The sequence below is a fragment of the Chrysochloris asiatica genome, unplaced genomic scaffold (assembly GCF_000296735.1).
Source record: "Chrysochloris asiatica unplaced genomic scaffold, ChrAsi1.0 scaffold00093, whole genome shotgun sequence".
Taxonomy (NCBI): Eukaryota; Metazoa; Chordata; class Mammalia; order Afrosoricida; family Chrysochloridae; genus Chrysochloris; species Chrysochloris asiatica.
Genome location: NW_006408611.1, coordinates 11,181,418 through 11,199,825, shown reverse-complemented (window position 1 = coordinate 11,199,825; position 18,408 = coordinate 11,181,418). Strand labels below are relative to the sequence as shown.

Sequence of the window (18,408 nt, the reverse complement as noted above, 5' to 3'; positions counted from 1 at the left end):
TGTATAGGGTTTCCGAGGCTGTAAATCCTTACGGGAGCAGAACGCCTCATCTTTCTCCCGCGGAGCAGCCGGTAGTTTCGAACTGCTGGCCTTAAGGTTCGCAGCCCGACTCGTAACCACTATGCTACCAGAGCTCCTTTTTATGGGTGATAGAGGAAAGGAAAATGCACATTAGATGATGAGCTATACTGTGAGAACACGACAACCAGCATTTCAACTTATCTAAAATTATGCAACTATTTTTCATATTCTTGGGAAACATGTATAATCTGCTGTGCGGATTAGAGATTTGAGTGTTAAAGGTTTGATCAAAGGCAGCTTCTAAAAACATTATTCAGATGAGGCAATGCTAATAAAACATTACTTCTCAAACAAAATTATATTAATAAATGAGCTACCTTGTTAAAAGAAATTGGGAATTCTGGATAGCTTGCTGAGTGCTTTCTGTATTAGCTGTGTTGGTTGTTGCTGTGGACTGTGTGATTGTAGTGGAGACGCTGCTTGTGTTAGTACGCCGGGTGGCGTTGCGTGCGGTCTCCAGTTGTTGCCGTGCTGCCTGGGCGTGCTGCCGTTCTAGCTGCAGCTGCATCTGCAGTTGTTGTAACTGAGAGGCGGAAGGGCCAGAAGAATTAAGCTGTCCTCCTGCAGAGCGTCTCACTCCTGATAGCTGAGATAAAAGTTCTGCCAAGAGAAATGAAGATGATTACAGACTACTTCAACAAGCAGGCAAACAAAACGCCACAAGGAACATTAAAAAGCAACCTGAAAAGATAGGGATTCATTCAGCTGGGAGCTTAACTGATGCTTCTAGAGGCATTAATTCTTGTGTATGGGAGTGCAAATACAGTTACTGAAATACAGTTATTTTTATTTTGAGCAAAAGATTTAACAGAAATTGCTTTTTAAACTATTTGCCTAATAGACCAGTTATGTGTTCTCTTACTATTTTAGTATATTAAAATGTTTCATTTACTGCTTCAATCATAACGCAATCTATTCATTGTGCTTACTATACTCCCAGGTTTGATAACAGTGTCAAACACACAGGCACTCAAACATGTGTTAAATGGTTAATAAATTATTCAAATGATATTTAAGAGGCCTGGGCCGGTTTTAATTGTGCCCATTGACAACTTGCCTGTCTTCTCTCACTGGGACTTCTTGCATGACTGTCTGACAGTTGTCACTGGCAGTTCTCAGTAAGGCTGATTTCCTTCAAGAACCTGTTGCTCCTGATCTTATAGGCTGTTTAATTGTCTGCTTTGATCCAGACTCTCTTGTTTCAATAGGCTGTTCTCAGAGTGATGTTGACTGACGAAGGTGGAATCACTGGCATTCTCCCAAGAGGAAGTTCTGTCCAGCTTACACGGAACTGACTATTGTTTCAGACATCCCCACACCAGCAAATGTGCTTCATAATGAAAACTTAACTAAACTTTTGCTTTTTGGTCCATTGTTGCTTTATCCTACGGACTCTTACACCACTTTGTCATGGTGTAACTGCAAAACCGGCAGTTCAAACTAACCCGTTGCTCCTTGGAAACCCTATACAGGGTTGCTATGAGATGGAACCAGCTTGATGGCATATAACAATATCACTAAAATGAATACATTTTCTGACAGAAAAAAAAAAAAAATTGTGGCAACTTCTCAATTTAAAACTTTGCTCCCACCAAAAAAAAGGCAACATTAACAAAAATCCCCCCAAACTCAGTTCACTGTTGTTTTGTGAATAAGCACATGTGAATGGAGATTTTTATGTTAACCTTACAATTTTAAAGACTATGCGTAAATTTGTTCCTAGGTTACATCATGGATTAAACACCAGTATTTTATGGTGTTCCATAAGGCACATCATGGTTTTCAGATAAATATCTCACCATATCACCTAAACACATCTGAGAACTACTGATCTACCCTCGCCCAACCTTCCCAGATTTTTATCACCTGTCTGTCTGTTCTTTCATGTACTTGTTGTTAGGTACCATCGAGTTGGTACCGATTCATAGCAACTCTATGCACAACAGAACGAAACGCTGCCCGATCCTGGGCCAACCTCACTATTGTTGCCACGCCTGAGTCCATCGATACTGCTACTTTGTCAATCCATGTCGTTCATGTACTTAGGCTACGGTAATTTCTGCCTATTGATTCTGACACCCAACCGTTGTGTCTGATGTGGACTTCCCAAGTTTTTTGTGTCCTAGACCAGTGACTTAGCCTCAAACTACATGCTCAAAAAGAATCTTAACATAAAATTTTAACAAAAAGTTTCCCAAGCTATCAGTAGTTATCAAATCAATGCTGTTGTTGCATGCTGTCAAGTAGGTTCCGACTCCTTATGACACCGTATAGGGTTTTCGAGGCTACCAGGGCTCCTTCAAATCAAGGCAAGGACAAAACAACTTCTGTTTTATTATCTTCAATGAAAAGAACTTATTTAATATTTTAGTCTTAATCAATTAGACTGTCTTTTTTTTTTTTTTAAATCTGTGTAACTGCAGTTTAAACATGGAATTTTGGAGGTCTTTGTGTAATAGTTTGATTTTCTCAGGTTTCAAAGAGGCAGCAAATATAAGTAATTACTTAATATCATACGTCTCTAAGTGCTTGAAGAAATGCCAGAATACAAACAACCTTATGTTAATTGTTTTAATGCATTTTATACTTATTTGTGTGAAGGAACATAGACGTGTAATCAGAGAGTAACACTTGGAATACAAACCTCCTCTCTTTCTCTCTCTCTCTCACAAACACACACTCACACAATTAAATGAACCCCCCTCCAATTTTCTTTATTAATGTGAAACTAACTTACCAGCTATAGGATCCATGGCTTCCCTATTGCTTGGAGAATACGAACTCTGAGAAGAAGAAAGCCCGCCAGTAGAACTGCTAGTAAAGTGCATGTTTGATCTACGAGCACGAGGTCCTCCTAGTCCCCGGCCAGGGTGAAACATTCTACGTACATGTCGAACACCACTCGATTCATCATAACTCAAAAGTTAAGAAAAAGATCAAAGTATTTCAAGAAAGCAAAAATATCACTTAGCTTTTGCTAGAAGGTATTATACATTGCAAGCTAACTTAAAATAGCACATTTAATTTAGACTGTAAATGTTCCAGTTATATGTTATGAGGGCTATTAAATCCAAAAAAGACACTCAAATATAAAATGATGTGTGAGTATGCGTGCCTAGTGTGCAAGAGTATTTTCAAAGGGAGGTCAAGATCCTCCAGGTGGGAAAACCTCTTCCTAGGCTCTGGTTGATGACGACTGGAAAAACACTGTCAGACAAGGTCAAAGGTGTTATATGGTTAGATAGCCAGGGTCAAACATTCCCTTAACTGATCTCAGTATTGCATTTCATATATTTCTTTAAGCTCTTCTCCAAGTGCGACTGAGAAGTAGCAAAACAGATTTGAATTTTTTGTGGAATTGGACAAAATAATATACCATCATTACTTATCAAGAAATCAAATTTCCAGAAGCCTCAACCAGTTCACACAGCTAAGTGTGGGTTAAGCTGAAGAAAGTCCTGAGTGGCAAAGAGCCATGAAAACTCCTGTGCACCCGGCAAATGTGTGTGAGGGAAAAGCAAACAGAACAGCTCATGATGCTGATTAATTCTTATACTGGCTTCCCAGAAGACAATCAAAAGAATAAAGATAAAGCCTAGGAGAGTTCTGGTTAAACTATAATGACGGTGGTAACCTTTACATAACAAAATCCTAAACTAACTGGTGACAGTTTTCAAGAAACTATTCATAACCAGAAGCACTGAGAGTCTACAAAGCTCCCTGCTCTGGTGGACCAGTAATCTTATATTATGCACAGCACTGTGAGGAACTGTTGAGAGAGGCTTGGGAAGTGATGCAGATGAATTTAGTTCTCAACTTGGCCTTATCTATCTATCTATCTATCTATCTATCTATCTATCTATCTATCTATCTATCTATCCATCCATCCATCCATTCACAGACTGGGCAAAAAACTGGTCTCTTTGGAGAAGGGCACTCTAAAAGGGAAAAGGACTCCCACATGCATGCCTACGTCATCCCCATCCCCACAGATGTTGGGAGCAACAGGGTAAGTCCGGCAGAGAAACAGAAAGGCAAGCAAATAAGTCCTTCTTATATTTAATACTATGAGATTTTAATTAGGATTAGCATTTTCTTCTTTAGTTATGAACACATCTGCCGGGAAGGAAGCTTCATGACCTGGTCAAATGGCCTTTCAAAAAAGCAACAAAAGTGATTGTAATGAACTAAAATAAAGAAGATGGGTAAGTCAATTTTCACTTAAATTGCACCTTGACAGTGAGTCCCATTTAGGAAAGGGTCCAACACATAAAAAAGTTTGGGGATTAGTTTGTCTCTCTTTGGAAGTATTGTTCGACAAGTGTTACACACAACTCTTCCCTTGTTGTCTTTTAAAAGGATATTAAATCTCTAGGGGCTCTATGTTCAAGTGTAAGATGAGCTGCAAAGTCATCCGTGACATGATTAGGATCGCCTCCAGGTAATGCTGCACATATTGGACAAATCTGAAATGAAAGGAAAGAGAGCAGGTTTAATACATGAAACAAGAGGGCACTTTTCTGGAATAGGTCTTTACTATAACTTTTACCAAGTTTTAAACAGGTAAAACCACAGTAAATCCTCAACTAGTTTAAAACAGAGGAAATCGAAGCAAGAACAGCAGTGCACCAATGCTCACAATTGAGTGTGACTGCAGGCAAGCGGAGATAAGATGCTCTCCAGGTCACACAGTTGAAACCAGATTACTGACAATGCCTTCTAGCAATGTGGCCAATTCATTTATATGGTCTAGCAAAAATAGTTTCCATTAAAAAGATGCTATTTATGCAGAAACATGTCTAAGTTCAAGTCTTGAATGGCAAAGACAGAGATCATATTTTATGACATGAAACAGCCCTGCCCCGCTCCCCCCCCTCCCCCCCCCCCGCCCCAGCCAAGTAAGCTAGAATTGAGGCCCAATCTCCAAATAAGACAGCAGAGGTTGGGTTAAAATGGAACTGTGAAAACTTGAATACTTTGAAAGGGACAGGGTGAAAGAGACAATGAGTATTACTAACATGCAAAGTGTTCTCTAAATTTATGAATAGGATTTCCAAGGGATAGGGGAGATGGGAATTTTAGGACAAGGGATAGAAGGGGAAAGTAGGAATACAGTAGTGGGTACAGAGGCAGATCCAGGGAAGGATGCTTACCAGGTAGGAAAGGTAGTTTCTGAAACAGCAGTTTCAAAAGAAATAAAACAGAAGATAGGAAGGGGAAAGGACTGAAAAAATGAGAACTTTAAAGAGGAAAGGTCCTTACTCATTGAGAAACCAAAAGGGCATATGATGATCTCAGAGTGGAAACCAGCCCTTGTAGAATGGAGAACTGGGTCAAGAAGAAAGGTCTGCTGCAAAGATGTATGACCAAAGAGAGCACCAGGAGATGTACAGCTAAACACTTAGATGTGCACCAGCGGTAACAAAGTTGAAGATAGGATAGGTGATTCATCTTGTCAGAACATATCATATACCTACATTCTTTTACCCTGAAGACAAATTTAGGCAGTTGATCTTGCTGTCTACTTACAGCAGAATGGAGAAAGAGGTAGCTCTGGAGATAGGAGGCAGGGGGAAGACGTGGAAGGATTCTGCTAGATTGCGAAGGGGAAAAGAACAAGCTCCTCAGATTGCTAGCACCTAAACAAATGCAACAGGAATCTCTGGAGTCTGAATCTGATTTTATTCTAGTCTCTCTTAGCTGTCCTGATCACCTGCCTCAGGACTTGGAGCCTATCCAAAGTTGAACAAGTAACTGCCTTAACAGTACCATCAAGGCAACCTAAAGATGTTCATGAGAAGAAATACCCAAGCCTGACAATGTACAAAAAGAATGAGGGAGGTCACAATGGAATGTACTTGTGAGGTAAATGATAGAAAATAGACATGTCTATTTCTTTCTTGGGAGATGTCAGAGTGGTGGTCAAGCATTTTATCTCTGCTAGAGAGAAAAGCAATTGCTTCTGTTTTCAAGTTTATAGATCATTTACTCTCGCTTTATGAAGAACTTACTGTCTGTACCACTCCTGTGTTTTGTGATGCTGCCAAACCACCTTGACTTACTTGAGACAAAAAGACCAACAAGGTTTGGAGATGAGAAACAAGACTGTTATTTAAAAGGAAAACAAACAAGTCACCTTAAATAGTTTTGAGACTCTTCATTTTGCAATAACAACACTGACCTACATGTAGTTTTGTCACAGTATCAAAAGACTGTGTAAGATTTTCATCCATATGGAAAACAACCACCAAAGGGAAACAGCATTTTCCTTTGAAAACGTTCCTTAAGTCCTCAAATAGGCCTTTGGATAAATGTATTCAGTGTTCTTGAACTGCACAAAGGTGCTACAGCAGCTTTAGTACTTTGAGGCTGCATCACTGCGTCTGGCATCTAGCACAGAAAATGAAGACACTAGACTGGCTCAAGTCGGAGATGTGCCGCACTTAGGCCCCCATTGTGTTACCTCAGATGAGGAAAGGAAAGGAAACTAAGTTCCAACACTGATGCCAACAGAAGCCTGTTCATACTTTAAGTTTTACATTTTATACTTTTAACTGCAGGATTAGCAGTTTGAATCAACCAGCTATTTCATGGGAGAAAGAAGAGGCTTTCTGCTCCCATAGAGATTTATGGCCTTGGAAATCCTATATAGGATCGCTATGAGTCAGAACAGATTTGACAGTACACAACAAGAAGTTGACTCATGTTTTAGGATACAAACTTTGATAACACAAGGCTGTATTTTCTAAAAGGTAACGGAGGGAAAAGATGAGGGGAAAATGAGAGCAAAGTGGATCAAGAGAACGAGAAAAGAGGAATGGGAGAGACAGAAAGCCACTATACCACTCAGGAAAACAAGCACTTTATTTAGTCTTGACTGTTATCTTTAACAGAACCTTTTTCAGGAAGGTACATTCTACATATGAGTCCTGATGTAGTGCTGTAGGATATGCAATTCACCACAAACCATAAAGTCTGTGGTTCAAACCCACCAGTTGCTCCTTGGAAGTCCTATATAGGGTCACTATGAGTTGGTTACAACTCGACAGCACAACATTCCCCATACAGGGTATGCTTTAATCAATCCTGGCAGCTGATCAACATATGGGGAGGCTTCAACAAGTTCATGAAAAAATTTCATCATTTTAGCTCCATTTTTCCATGAACTTTTTGTCAGTATTTCTGTACTGAATTGCCTTAAATTAGGATTTTCTAAATTTGGCTAGGGATAAAAATCATTTGGAACAGTTATTAAACATCTACTTTCTTAGGCCCCTGACTGGAGACTGGTTTTGGGAGGTTTGGAACCTGTATGTTTAACAACAACGCTGTTGTTGTTCAGTGCCGTACAGTGGATTCCGACTCATAGTGATCCTGTATAGGGTTTCCGAGGAGCAGCTGCTGAATCTGATGTTAAAATGGTGGTTCAAAACTTTGCGGTTCAAACCGACCTTGTGGTCCAGTGCATTATCCCACAGCACCAGCGCCACACCAGGACTCCAGGTACCAGGTAGAGCTTTAAAAATTACAAAGTTAGAGTTAAGTTCCACGATATGGTAGGTTCTGTCCCCCATTTTTTTTTTTTTTTTCCTGGTGGGAGGGTAAAACTTCACAATAGATTTCTTGACCACTCTGCTTAATGCTACAGAAAAATGCATTTTAAAAAATCCACCAGAAAAACACTGCCTCATGGAAGCAGCAGTCAAGAAATCAAAAGACGTATTGCATTAGGCAAATCTGCTGCCCAAGACCTTTTTAAAGTGTTGAAGAGCAAAGATGTCAGCTTGAGGACTAAGGTGCGCCTGACCAAGCCATGGTATTTTGAATAACTTCATATGCATGAGAAAGCTGGACAGTGAATAAGGAAGACTGCAGAAGAATTGATACTTTTGAGTTATGGCGTTGGAGGAGAATACTGAAAATGTCATGGGGTGCCAAAAGAAACAGATCTGTGTTGGAAGAAGTGCAGCAAGAGTGCTCCTTTGGAGGCCAGGATGGCCAAACTTCGTCTCTCATACTTAGGACATATTGACAGGAGGGACCAGTCCTGGAGAAGGATATCATCTTTGGTAAGGTGGAGGGTCAGAGAAAAAGAGGAAGACCCCCAGCAAGATGGGTTGGCAGAGCGGCAGCATCAATGGATTCAAGCAGTGTCTCGTTATAATAAGGTCACTATGAGTCAGTACTGACTCGATGGCACCTAAGGCTGGTTCTTCACCACAGCTGATCCATTCATTAGGTAACAGATTTTTTTTTTTTTTTTTTAATTTGTGTATTGTGTGATAGTCTGCATGGGGGAACATTAGTTTTACATTCATTCCATCATACATCGTCTCATTGCCATAGTTACCACCCTGTCCATGCATCATCACCCAACCAAAGGGTATATACCCTGCAATCCTGCCCGCCGTCCCCTCACGGTCCTCAGCACACAGCCCCTCTCCCTCTCTGGATCCCTAGTCCCCAGCCGCTCCATCTCTTCACGTCATCCTCTCTCAGTCTCAGGCCTTGTTGCTCCTCTGGGTGGGATCCCGCTTTCCGCTCTTCTCCATTGATGGTCCCAGGACCCTCCGCTCCTAGACTGAAAGGTTAATCACTCCCCTCCTTGCTATAAAATGTCCACCTTTACATTTCCAGTCCTCACAATCAGTCCTGGTAACAATTTTTCACCCTTGCACATCTCAAGGGACCCATCTGCCCTTCCTAGACAGGTCGGATACTACTCAATGGACACTCTACCATCCTCCCCACCCTGTGGATCTAGGTTCCCTCTTGAAAGCTTGTAAGCCAGTCACTTCTTACCTCTGTATCCCTTCTCCCATTTTTGGGTAAACAATGTTCAAGATGTCCATCCCTATCTACTCTTTGTGTGGAGGGGTTGGGAATAATTCTTGGAGCAGGGATTTGTTTCCTCTTTTAAGCTACTGCATTTATAGGTGGAAGTCCAGTTTATCAAATTGTATTAGATGATGCTTTTTTCCTCTTCTTTCTTCTTTGGGTTGAGCTCTGTTTTTCCCATCATTGGAGCCATGACAAGTGGGTATCATCTGCAGGTGTGGGTATTCCTGCATCTGTCCACCCTCTTCTTATCAGCTGGGTCACTTCGGTCTCCACTCCAGTCCTCTGTGGATGTGTCTGTCACTGACTCTGAGCCCATGAGTCCCCAGGTCTTACCTTACCTCACTGCTGGCCGACCAGGTTTCCACCTGGCATCACCGTAGTCTGCTTAACGATGCAGGGCTTAGCTCACTGCTTCAATGATGTTCTTCGGTCACTTCTCTTTATGGGTAACATGCGTGGTCGCCAATCAGAACGCATTTTCCCATTGCGTCTTAGTCTTGGAGGAGGATTTGCACTGAGAGGACCCAACCACTTGCCTTGATGTCTCCTGGGCAGACAGCTTGCTTGTTCTTGTGGTAACAGTCGGACTGCCCTTGTTGTTTTGTATTTTTCCTGTAGGTCCTTCTTTCAAGACGTGTTTTCTGGTTTTCTGTCTGCTCCAGGCTGGTCTGCTTGTCCTTTCAAGAGGAAAGTTTCCCTTCTTTGAAGGTCTGAATGTGGTTTAGGTAACAGACTATTTGAAGGCATCCTTGAACTAGGATTTTGAGGTATAATGCTTCTTATTAACAGTGAATACCTTAAAGCATAGTAACTGTCTGACAACAGGCATTTCTTAAATAGGTTTCTTTATTACAAACTCAGAGTCCTGGTGTGGCGCTGCGGGTTAATGCGCCAGACTGCAAAACAGTCTGAACTGCAAGGTCGGCGGTTCAAGTTCACCAGGTCGCTGAGTTGGAATCAACTCAACGGCAATGAAAAACAACAATATAACAAACTTGACAAATACACATTTATTTCTTCAATCTGATTACTTCTAGATTCATGAAAAACATTTTCCTTTTGAAATTATCTGCGCAAAAGTGTTATTTTTCTGTATCATCTTCTATTGCTACTTCTGACGACACCCAATTTTTGAAATCAGTTACCTGGCAGCCACCATCTTGTAACGGGCAGCACAGCTGGTCTATCTATACTTTCTACCTTACTGATCCACTCTCATCCACATAATCATTGTGGCTAGGTCCATCCTAGTTTTAGAAGAACTATAGACCACTCAAACTCTCCAAAGTACAGGCTAAGCAGGTTAGTAGTGAAGAAAATTTTGTTATTCTTTTGTGTTTATTATTAATGCCATTGAACTGGTTTTGACTCACAGTGATGCTGTGTAGGGCTTCTAGGGAGTGGTCAGTGGATCTGAACCACCTACCTTGTGGTTAGGAGTCTAATGCATATTCTATAATGCCACACCTGTTGTTGTTGGTATGTGCTGTGTAGTCAGTTCTTACTCACAGCGACCCTGTACAGGGTTTCCGAGGCTGTAAATCTTTATGGGAGCAGAAAGCCGCATCTTTCTCCCGTGGAACAGCTGGTAGTTTCGAACTCCTGACCCTGAGGTTTGCAGCCCGATTCGTAACCACTACGCTACCAGAGTTCCACCTGTAAAGGTGCTGAAATGTCTCTTCTTGTTTATTGTTTAAATGGTCAAACTTTCTTGTTTTAATAGTTCTATTATCTGGATTTATTCAGTGTTTCAGTTTTATTTCCCATTATCTCTCAAAATAATCAATGTTTTAGCAGTCCACCCACTCACCATGTTCTTTGTCAACACCAAGTGCTGGTTCTGAATAATGCCTTTCCATAACATACCAGGAGTCATGGTGTGCCCTTCCATACCAGGAGCTCTGGCAGCGTAGTGGTTATGAGTCGGGCTGCGAACGGCAAGGTCAGCAGTTCGAAACTACCAGCTGTTCCAAAGGGGAAAGATGAGGCTTTCTGCTCCCGTGTAAAGATTTACAGCCTCGGAAACCCTGTACAGGATCGCTATGAGTCGGAATCGAGTACACGGCACATAACAACATACCCATTTGGTCCACTTTCAAAACCACACACACATATTTATGGCCTAGCTCAAGGCCTTCTCCAAGTCCTTCCTTCACTCTCTTCTGATTGTGTCACTAAAGCCACTTTGGTCTGTAGTCATATGCAGATGTTTTGTTTTAAATTTGTTATCACGCTGACGGCCACTGTGCCTTGCTTCAAGAATTTAACTGCTTGAGAAAACAAGTCTGTGTATTCAGATTTCATATATAATAAAGCTCTTAGTTAATACAGAGAGAGACACATCCACAAATTAAAATATTTGTCTTATAAAAGGTCAGTAAACATACATAGCCTTCGGTATTTTTCCCTTTCCAAGCTATCCTTTATTGACTTTATCTGTCAGTCTCATAAGTCTCATTATCCTTCTGAGGGCAAAGAAGTGGGGTGAAGCACACGTTATGTTCCCCTCACCCTTTTCCTTTTTTACAGCTAACAACTCAGTTAATTTTTGCTCAGGCACCCACACTTTTTCTCACATACAAGCCTTCAGCAGCCCCCATCCTCCTGTGTTCTCTTGTTGGTTTTTTTTTTTTTTTGTCTAGTCATTGCTTGAAAATTCTTTTCTTCTCCCACTCCTCACTCCCTACTTCTATTACAACTGTGAATCAAATTATTAACTTAATCATCATTGAAAAGTTAAAACAAGTATTTCCTTTTAACCTGAGAAGTTAAAAGTTCTCAAGTAAAACTAATGTTCTTCCATGTAAACTATCATACAATTCACAATAAAACATAAAAAAAAAGAAGTTCTAAAGTAAAATTAAATAAAATGAAGAATCCACCCACTGCTATAGCTCCTATGGTATTCATAAAAACTCTTTGGTTTTTTAATCCATCCTTCTGTGAATTAACTTTATTTCCTAGTCATAATAAGCACAGGAAAGATAAAAACACACTATCAAGTCAAATAACTTTACTTGTGTTGTTTCATACTGTATTAATGTGCTAGCATAATGTTAGGTAGAGGGAGTACGGTAGCTCTGTAGGATAACCACTGAATTATAAACCAAGTTTGGTGGTTCAAGTCCACCAGCCACTTCTGCAGGAGAAGGATGAGGCTCCTGTAAAGATCTGCGGCCTTGCAAACCCCATACAGTGTCTCTGTGAGTCAGAAGCGACTCTATGACACTCAACAACATTAGGGAAGATTCTCTAGGCTAACCTTGAAATAAAGGCTCACCACATGACTTTCAGTCTTTAAGGGCTTTGCTGACTTTAAGTGCACACTGTACTCTGAGTGATGAAGCAGGTAACCAAAGGATGTTTACAAAAATAGGACTCTTTTTAAGTTTGGGGAGGGAAGGTTGTTCCCTATTTTATGATATGTTAAAGTTGCTGTTGCTGTTTTAAGTGCTGTCAAGTCAGTTCCAACCCACAGTGACCCTGTATAGGGTTTCTGAGGAGCTGCTGGTAAACTTGAACTGCCAACCTTGCAGATGAAACCGGCTTTGCAGTCCAGCAAATTAACCCACAGTGCCACACCATGATACATATGGTGGTAGTGGTTATGTGCCATGGTGTAGGTTCTGACTCATAGAGACACTGTACAGGTTTTCCAAGGCTGTAAATCTTTATGGTAGCAGAAAGCCTCATCTTTCTCCCGCAGAACAGCTGGTAGTTTCGAACTGCTGACCTTGAGATATGTGTGTGTGTATATATATACATATGTATATATATTCATGATATATAAGAAGCATAAATTGAGAGCACCTTCCCACTACGAGTACAACTATCCCATTATTCTTTATAACTGAACCCTATTTCTCGTTAAAGCACCTATGCTTTGAAATCCAGAATAAGTGATAGAGTTAATGACAGTTTTGACTTATTAGATTTGTATTATTATATAAATTTGCCAACAAATTTCATTGAGTAAAAGTATTTACTGAGTATCAACTAGTGCTAATATAATACTTTGGGTTATAAAAACTACCAAGAAATGGATGGTTTCTGCTCACTACGAAAGTTCATGTGACTTTCACGTTTTGAGAAAAAAACAAAAATGTGCATTTTACAATATTTCCACAAGCTCAGGTACAGTTCATGTGTCTTCTTCTTTTGAGGGGCTCTTACAACTCAGCTTTGTAAGGCAGATTTTCTGACCATTCTTACCACTTGCAGTACAACGGGAGTCATTTTAAGAGTTTCTTTCACAGAAGAGTGATAACCCAAAAAGAGCCAAGTAGAACTTTAAGCCAAGACACACACAAACATAAAACCTTCAAACTTTCATATGCATATAATAAAAAATGTTGACATTCTACTGAGTTAACCACTGGCAAGACAATAACTTCAGGTTTTTTAATCTCCTGGCAGCGTAGTGGTTACGAATCGGGCTGTGAACCACAAGGTCAGCAATTCGAAACTACCAGCTGTTATGCTGTCAAGGACTTCATTCTTCTTGGATCAACTATCAACACTCATGGACGCAGCAGTCAAGAAATCAAACAACGTATCACATTAGGCAAATCTGCGGCACAAGACTCTTTTTTTTGAAGTGTTGAAGAGCAAAGATGTCAGCTTGAGGATTAAAGTGCGCCTGACCCAAGCCATGGCATTTTCAATAACCTCATAAGCATGAGAAAGCTGAACAGTGAATAAGGAGGACTGCAGAAGAATTGATGCTTTTGAGTTATGGTGTTGGAAGAGAATATTGAAAGTACCATGAGGTGTCAAAAGAACCAATAGCTCTGTGTTGGAAGAAATCCAGTAAGCGTGTTTCTATGGAGGCCAGGATGGCCAAACTTCATCTCTCATACTTTGGACAAGTCACTGGAGAAGGATATCATGTTTGGTAAGGTGGAGGGTCATATAAAGAGAGGAAGACCCCAAATGAGATGGACTGACAAAGTGGCAGCATCAATGGGTTCAAGCATGGCAATAATGGTGAGATTGGCCCAGGATCGGGCAGTGTTTCATTCTGCTGTGCATAGGGTTGCTATGAGTCGATGGCACCTAACAACAACAACAGGAAGTAGAAGAGACAAGGCTGAAGAAACACTGAGTCTTACTATATTTTGTCAACAGCTCCCACAGCCCTCCCTTCTTTAATTGACACCAATTTACAAATCTTTCTGTAAATGCTGCATCACATTTCTATGTGATTGCCTTGAAATTAGCTGTCTGGACACTGAACTAGACAAACCAGAACTTAGTAGGGTAAAAAGAAATTAGTGTGGTGGTCAGAGGAAAAAAAAAAGAATTCAAAATTAATGTCCTCTAATACTTGCTTAAAAACAACTTGATGTCACCTATAACACCTGCTGCTGTCTTACTAAGCAATGCCTTCAAATTCGGCATTCTTCCCCATCTCTGACAACTGCCCTTTTCACCTTGCCTTAGGGAACCTTAACTCAACACAGAGGAAAAATACAAAACAATAAAAACTTTCCCATAAACATACCTCTCTCAAAAATAACAAAATACTGTCAAATACTACTACAAACACCATCCTGGAAAAGTATTACTACCTTATTCTTGTAATAATCTAATAATTTCCCTCTCAGCTTTCTTAACATCTTATGGAAATGAATTCTTATAAACACATTTTCAATGCTATCATGACATATACATACTCACTCTCATGCACACACACAGAAGGCTTCAAAAAGTTGGTGGAAAAATGCCACTATCTTTTAATTTCATTTTTCCAAGAATTTCTGAAGCCCACTAATTTATACATAGGGCTACTCTGGAACGGAGTCCTGGTGTGGAGCTATAGGATAAGGACTGGATCGCAAGGTCAGTGGTTCAAATCCACCAGCTGCTCCTTGGAAATCCTATACAGAGTTGTTGTGAGTCAGAACTGACTCAACAGCACTTAACAACAACTTAACTCTGGAATAGATTTGGAATCCCTAAACAGCGTCTAATAATTTACCTCCTTACTCTCAACTAAAAAAATCTTTCACTTTGGAACAAATGGCTGTATTACATTTTCTTTGTAAGGTTTTTACTGTGGTTTGAGTGAAAGTTTACAGCCAGATCATCAGATTTACATTCAACATATCATACACCTTGTTTCATTACAATGAACTCTGGTAGCATAGTGGTTATGAATCTGGCTGCAAACCTTAAGGTCAGCAGTTTGAAACTACCAGTTGTTCTGCGGGAGAAAGATGAGGCTTTCTGGTCCCGTAAAGATTTACAGCCTCGGAAACCTGTACAAGGTCGCTATGGGTCAGAATTAACTCAGCAGCACTTAACAAACAGTATTTCCCTCTATCCACGTTAGCTTTTTAAAAAATAAACACACACTCAGGCATATATAATAATTTATACCTCCAAAGGGCACATTCTGCAAGTCTGCCTCCTGGTCCCCAGCTTTTAGTCCCTCTCTTCCCATAAATCTAGAGTCCTCAGTTGCTTCCCCTCTCCATGACCCCATCTCTGCCTCCGTCTCTGGCGTCGCTGCTTCTCTGGATAAGTTCCCATATTCTGCTTGTGCTCTTCTTCCTTGATGTTCCTAGGGTCCTCTGTTCTTGGACTGTAAGATTAACCACTCCCCTGTTTTTGTTTATAAAACTTCTAGCTTTACAATTGTGACAGTCACAATTAGTCATGCTAACAATTATTCACTATTTAATCATACAAATCTTATCACAATCTATTTTAACCAAACCCATATAGACAAGATGAACACTATTCAGTGGGGACTGTTTCTCTCTGCCTCCCATACTCTTAAACTAAGCTCCCTCTTGAAACCTTGTAAGCTAGTCACTTCGTGCCTTTACTGCCCCCTCATTTAAGGTAGCCAATATCTAAGTTGCCCATCCCTATCTATCTACCTTGTGTATAAAGGGGATACTTGATGTGAAGACTCCTTCCCTCTCTGTTGGTATTTAGAGTTACTACCTCCATGAGTATAGGTCAGGTTCATCAAGTTGTAGCAATTTACCCATGTTTCCATTATTAAAAAAAAAAAAATCCTCCAGTCAAGTTTTGATTATCAAGCCATTGAGGCTAGGTCAAATGGGTACTGTCCGCAAGTCTGGGTATTTTTGTGCATCTCCCCTCACTTCATATCAGCTGGATGCTTCACTCTTGGCTCTAGCGCTCTGTGGCTATGTCCTTGTCCATGGGCTCAAGTGTCCTCAGGTCTCACCACACTTTGGACCAACTAGCCCTTCCTCTTCTCTCTCTCATCTCCAAGTCAACGGGAATCAATGGACTGTGTGGTTGAACTCAGCCCATTTCTTCATTGCTGCCTTTCCTCCTCTTCCACTCACCAGTAGACCAATGTGGTCGCCAGCAAGCTTACATGCCTGTTTGTGTATTTCCTTTGAGTTTCATTCTTAGAGGGGAGTTTGTCCTGAAGGAACTTGATTGCTAGCCTTGATGTCTTCCTGGTGAACACTTACTTATTCTTGTAGTAGCCAGTCATGCTGACATTTTTGTTTTAGGCTTTTCCTGATGATCTTTCTTTGAAGATGTATCTTCTGTCTTTCTAGCTGCTCCAGGTTGGTCTGCTTGTCCTTGCTAGTGGAAATGTCCCACCTCATAAGGTTCTGCAAAGGCTTTGCAAGAGGCCTATTTCACTGGTTAAGTTCTAGAATCCCTTTTAGGTATTCCAATCAGTTACAGGCTGAAGATGGGCTTACAAGTTTTTGTAATCATATTTCCCAACATTCCTTTCTATGCCAATTTTACAATAGTAGGCAAGGGAAACCAATATTCATAAGACAGTCAAGCACTTTAGTATTATTTCCCCTCTTCAAGCTATGCCTAGATCCCTGTATCACAGAGCCCTGTTGTTTCAAGGTTGAGCATGTATCACTATTTACCTCTTTCCCACTTAGGACATGCAAACCTGTCTCAGTGTTCCTCTGTTCTTCCACCTCCTCCCCATTCTTGTATTGCTCTCCCCAATAACCAAAGTAAACCCCCTACCCCAACCCCACTATTATTGATTACCTTATATTCCATTAACTCATCCTTCCATTTATAACAGTCTATTTTAACCTGTAATCTAACTGACCTTCCCACTACCTGGATCTCTGTTCCTCTGTGTTTACCTTCTTTCACACTGTAATTGTTTTGATCATAGACTGACCTCCCAGATCCTCTGTTCTTATAATTTTATTCTGTTCTTGACTTTGATTTGTCGATTGAGTTCAGGGTAATGCTGCCATGTACGTCATTCTCTAGTTGTTGTCTGTTCTTTTTGGTTTTCAGTCCATAGAACTTCCTTTAGGATGTTTTTCACAGCAGGGTTGGCTTTGGCAAAATCCTTTAGCTTCTGTTTTATCCTGGAATATTTTGATTATACCATCATATTTGATTGACAGCTTTACTGAGTAGAGGATTCTTGGGTGGTAGATTTTTCTTTCAGTGTTTTATATATGTCTCCCCATTGCCTTCTTGCCTGCATGATTTCTGTTGAGAGAGATGTGAGCTTAATCTGACTTGCTTGCCTTTGTATGTTACACTTCTCTTTTCCCTAGATGCTTTCAGGATTCTGTCCTTATCTTTGATTTTGGAGAGCTTGATTATCATATGTCTTGGTGATTGTCTTTTAGGGTCTATCCTTTTTGGTGTTTGCTCTTCTATTTTAGTTGTGTTGAGAGATTTATTTTCTAGTTCACTAGTTCTGGCTTCTGTCTCTTCATTTCTACTCCTTTGCCCTTTCAGTGTATTGTCCATTTCTGACAGTCTATTATTAATCGTTTGGACCCCTTTCTGTAGGTTTTGAATTGTTTCCAATGCGATATCTATTTTATTTGATTGTTCCTGTAGTGCTTTCCTGTTTTCTTCCTTAGTAGTCTCAACTCCATTGTATAGTGTTTTGATACATTTTATAATCATATTTTATAATCTACCAATAAGTAACATCATGATAAATGGAGAAATGAGGATTTCATTTTATTTGGATACACAATCAATGCCCATGGAAGCAGTAGTCAAGAACTCAAAACAATGTATTTCACTGGGTAAATCTGCTACCAAAGACCTCTTTAAAATGGTAAAAAGCAACAATGTCACTTTGAGAAGTAAGGTGTGTCTGACCCAAGCCATGGTCATAATTGGTTCATATGTGTGTGAAAGCTGTAAAACGAATACAGAAGACTGGAGAATTGATGCATTTAAAATATGATGCTGGTGAAGAATATTGCATAAGCAAATGTGTTTTGGAAGAATACAGCCAGAAGATTCCTTGGAAGCAAGAATGCGAGACTTCATCCCATGTGCTTTGGACATGTTATCTGGAAGACCCCATACCCAGAGATGGGCATCATGCTTAGTAAAGTAGAGGGTCAGAGAAAAAGAGGGATATCCTTAATGAGATGGACTGACATAGTGTCTTCAATGATGGATTAAAATATAGCAACGATTCAGAGGCTGGCACAGGACTGGATAGTGTTGCCATTCTACAGGGTCAATATAAGT

The 18,408-nt window shown here is 40.3% G+C and overlaps 1 protein-coding gene across 1 annotated transcript in view; it reads right to left on the bottom strand.

Moving 5' to 3' along the window:
* The window catches only part of KCMF1 (potassium channel modulatory factor 1), a 40,426-nt gene that overhangs the window by 6,074 nt on the left and 15,944 nt on the right, over positions 1–18,408 (bottom strand). Inside the window, exons 4-6 of the mRNA XM_006866606.1 lie at positions 4,446–4,547; positions 2,819–2,993; positions 399–681 (exon numbers count right to left, since the gene is read on the bottom strand). Coding sequence (XP_006866668.1) covers positions 399–681; positions 2,819–2,993; positions 4,446–4,547 — 560 coding nt within the window. The remainder of the gene's footprint in view (positions 1–398; positions 682–2,818; positions 2,994–4,445; positions 4,548–18,408) is intronic.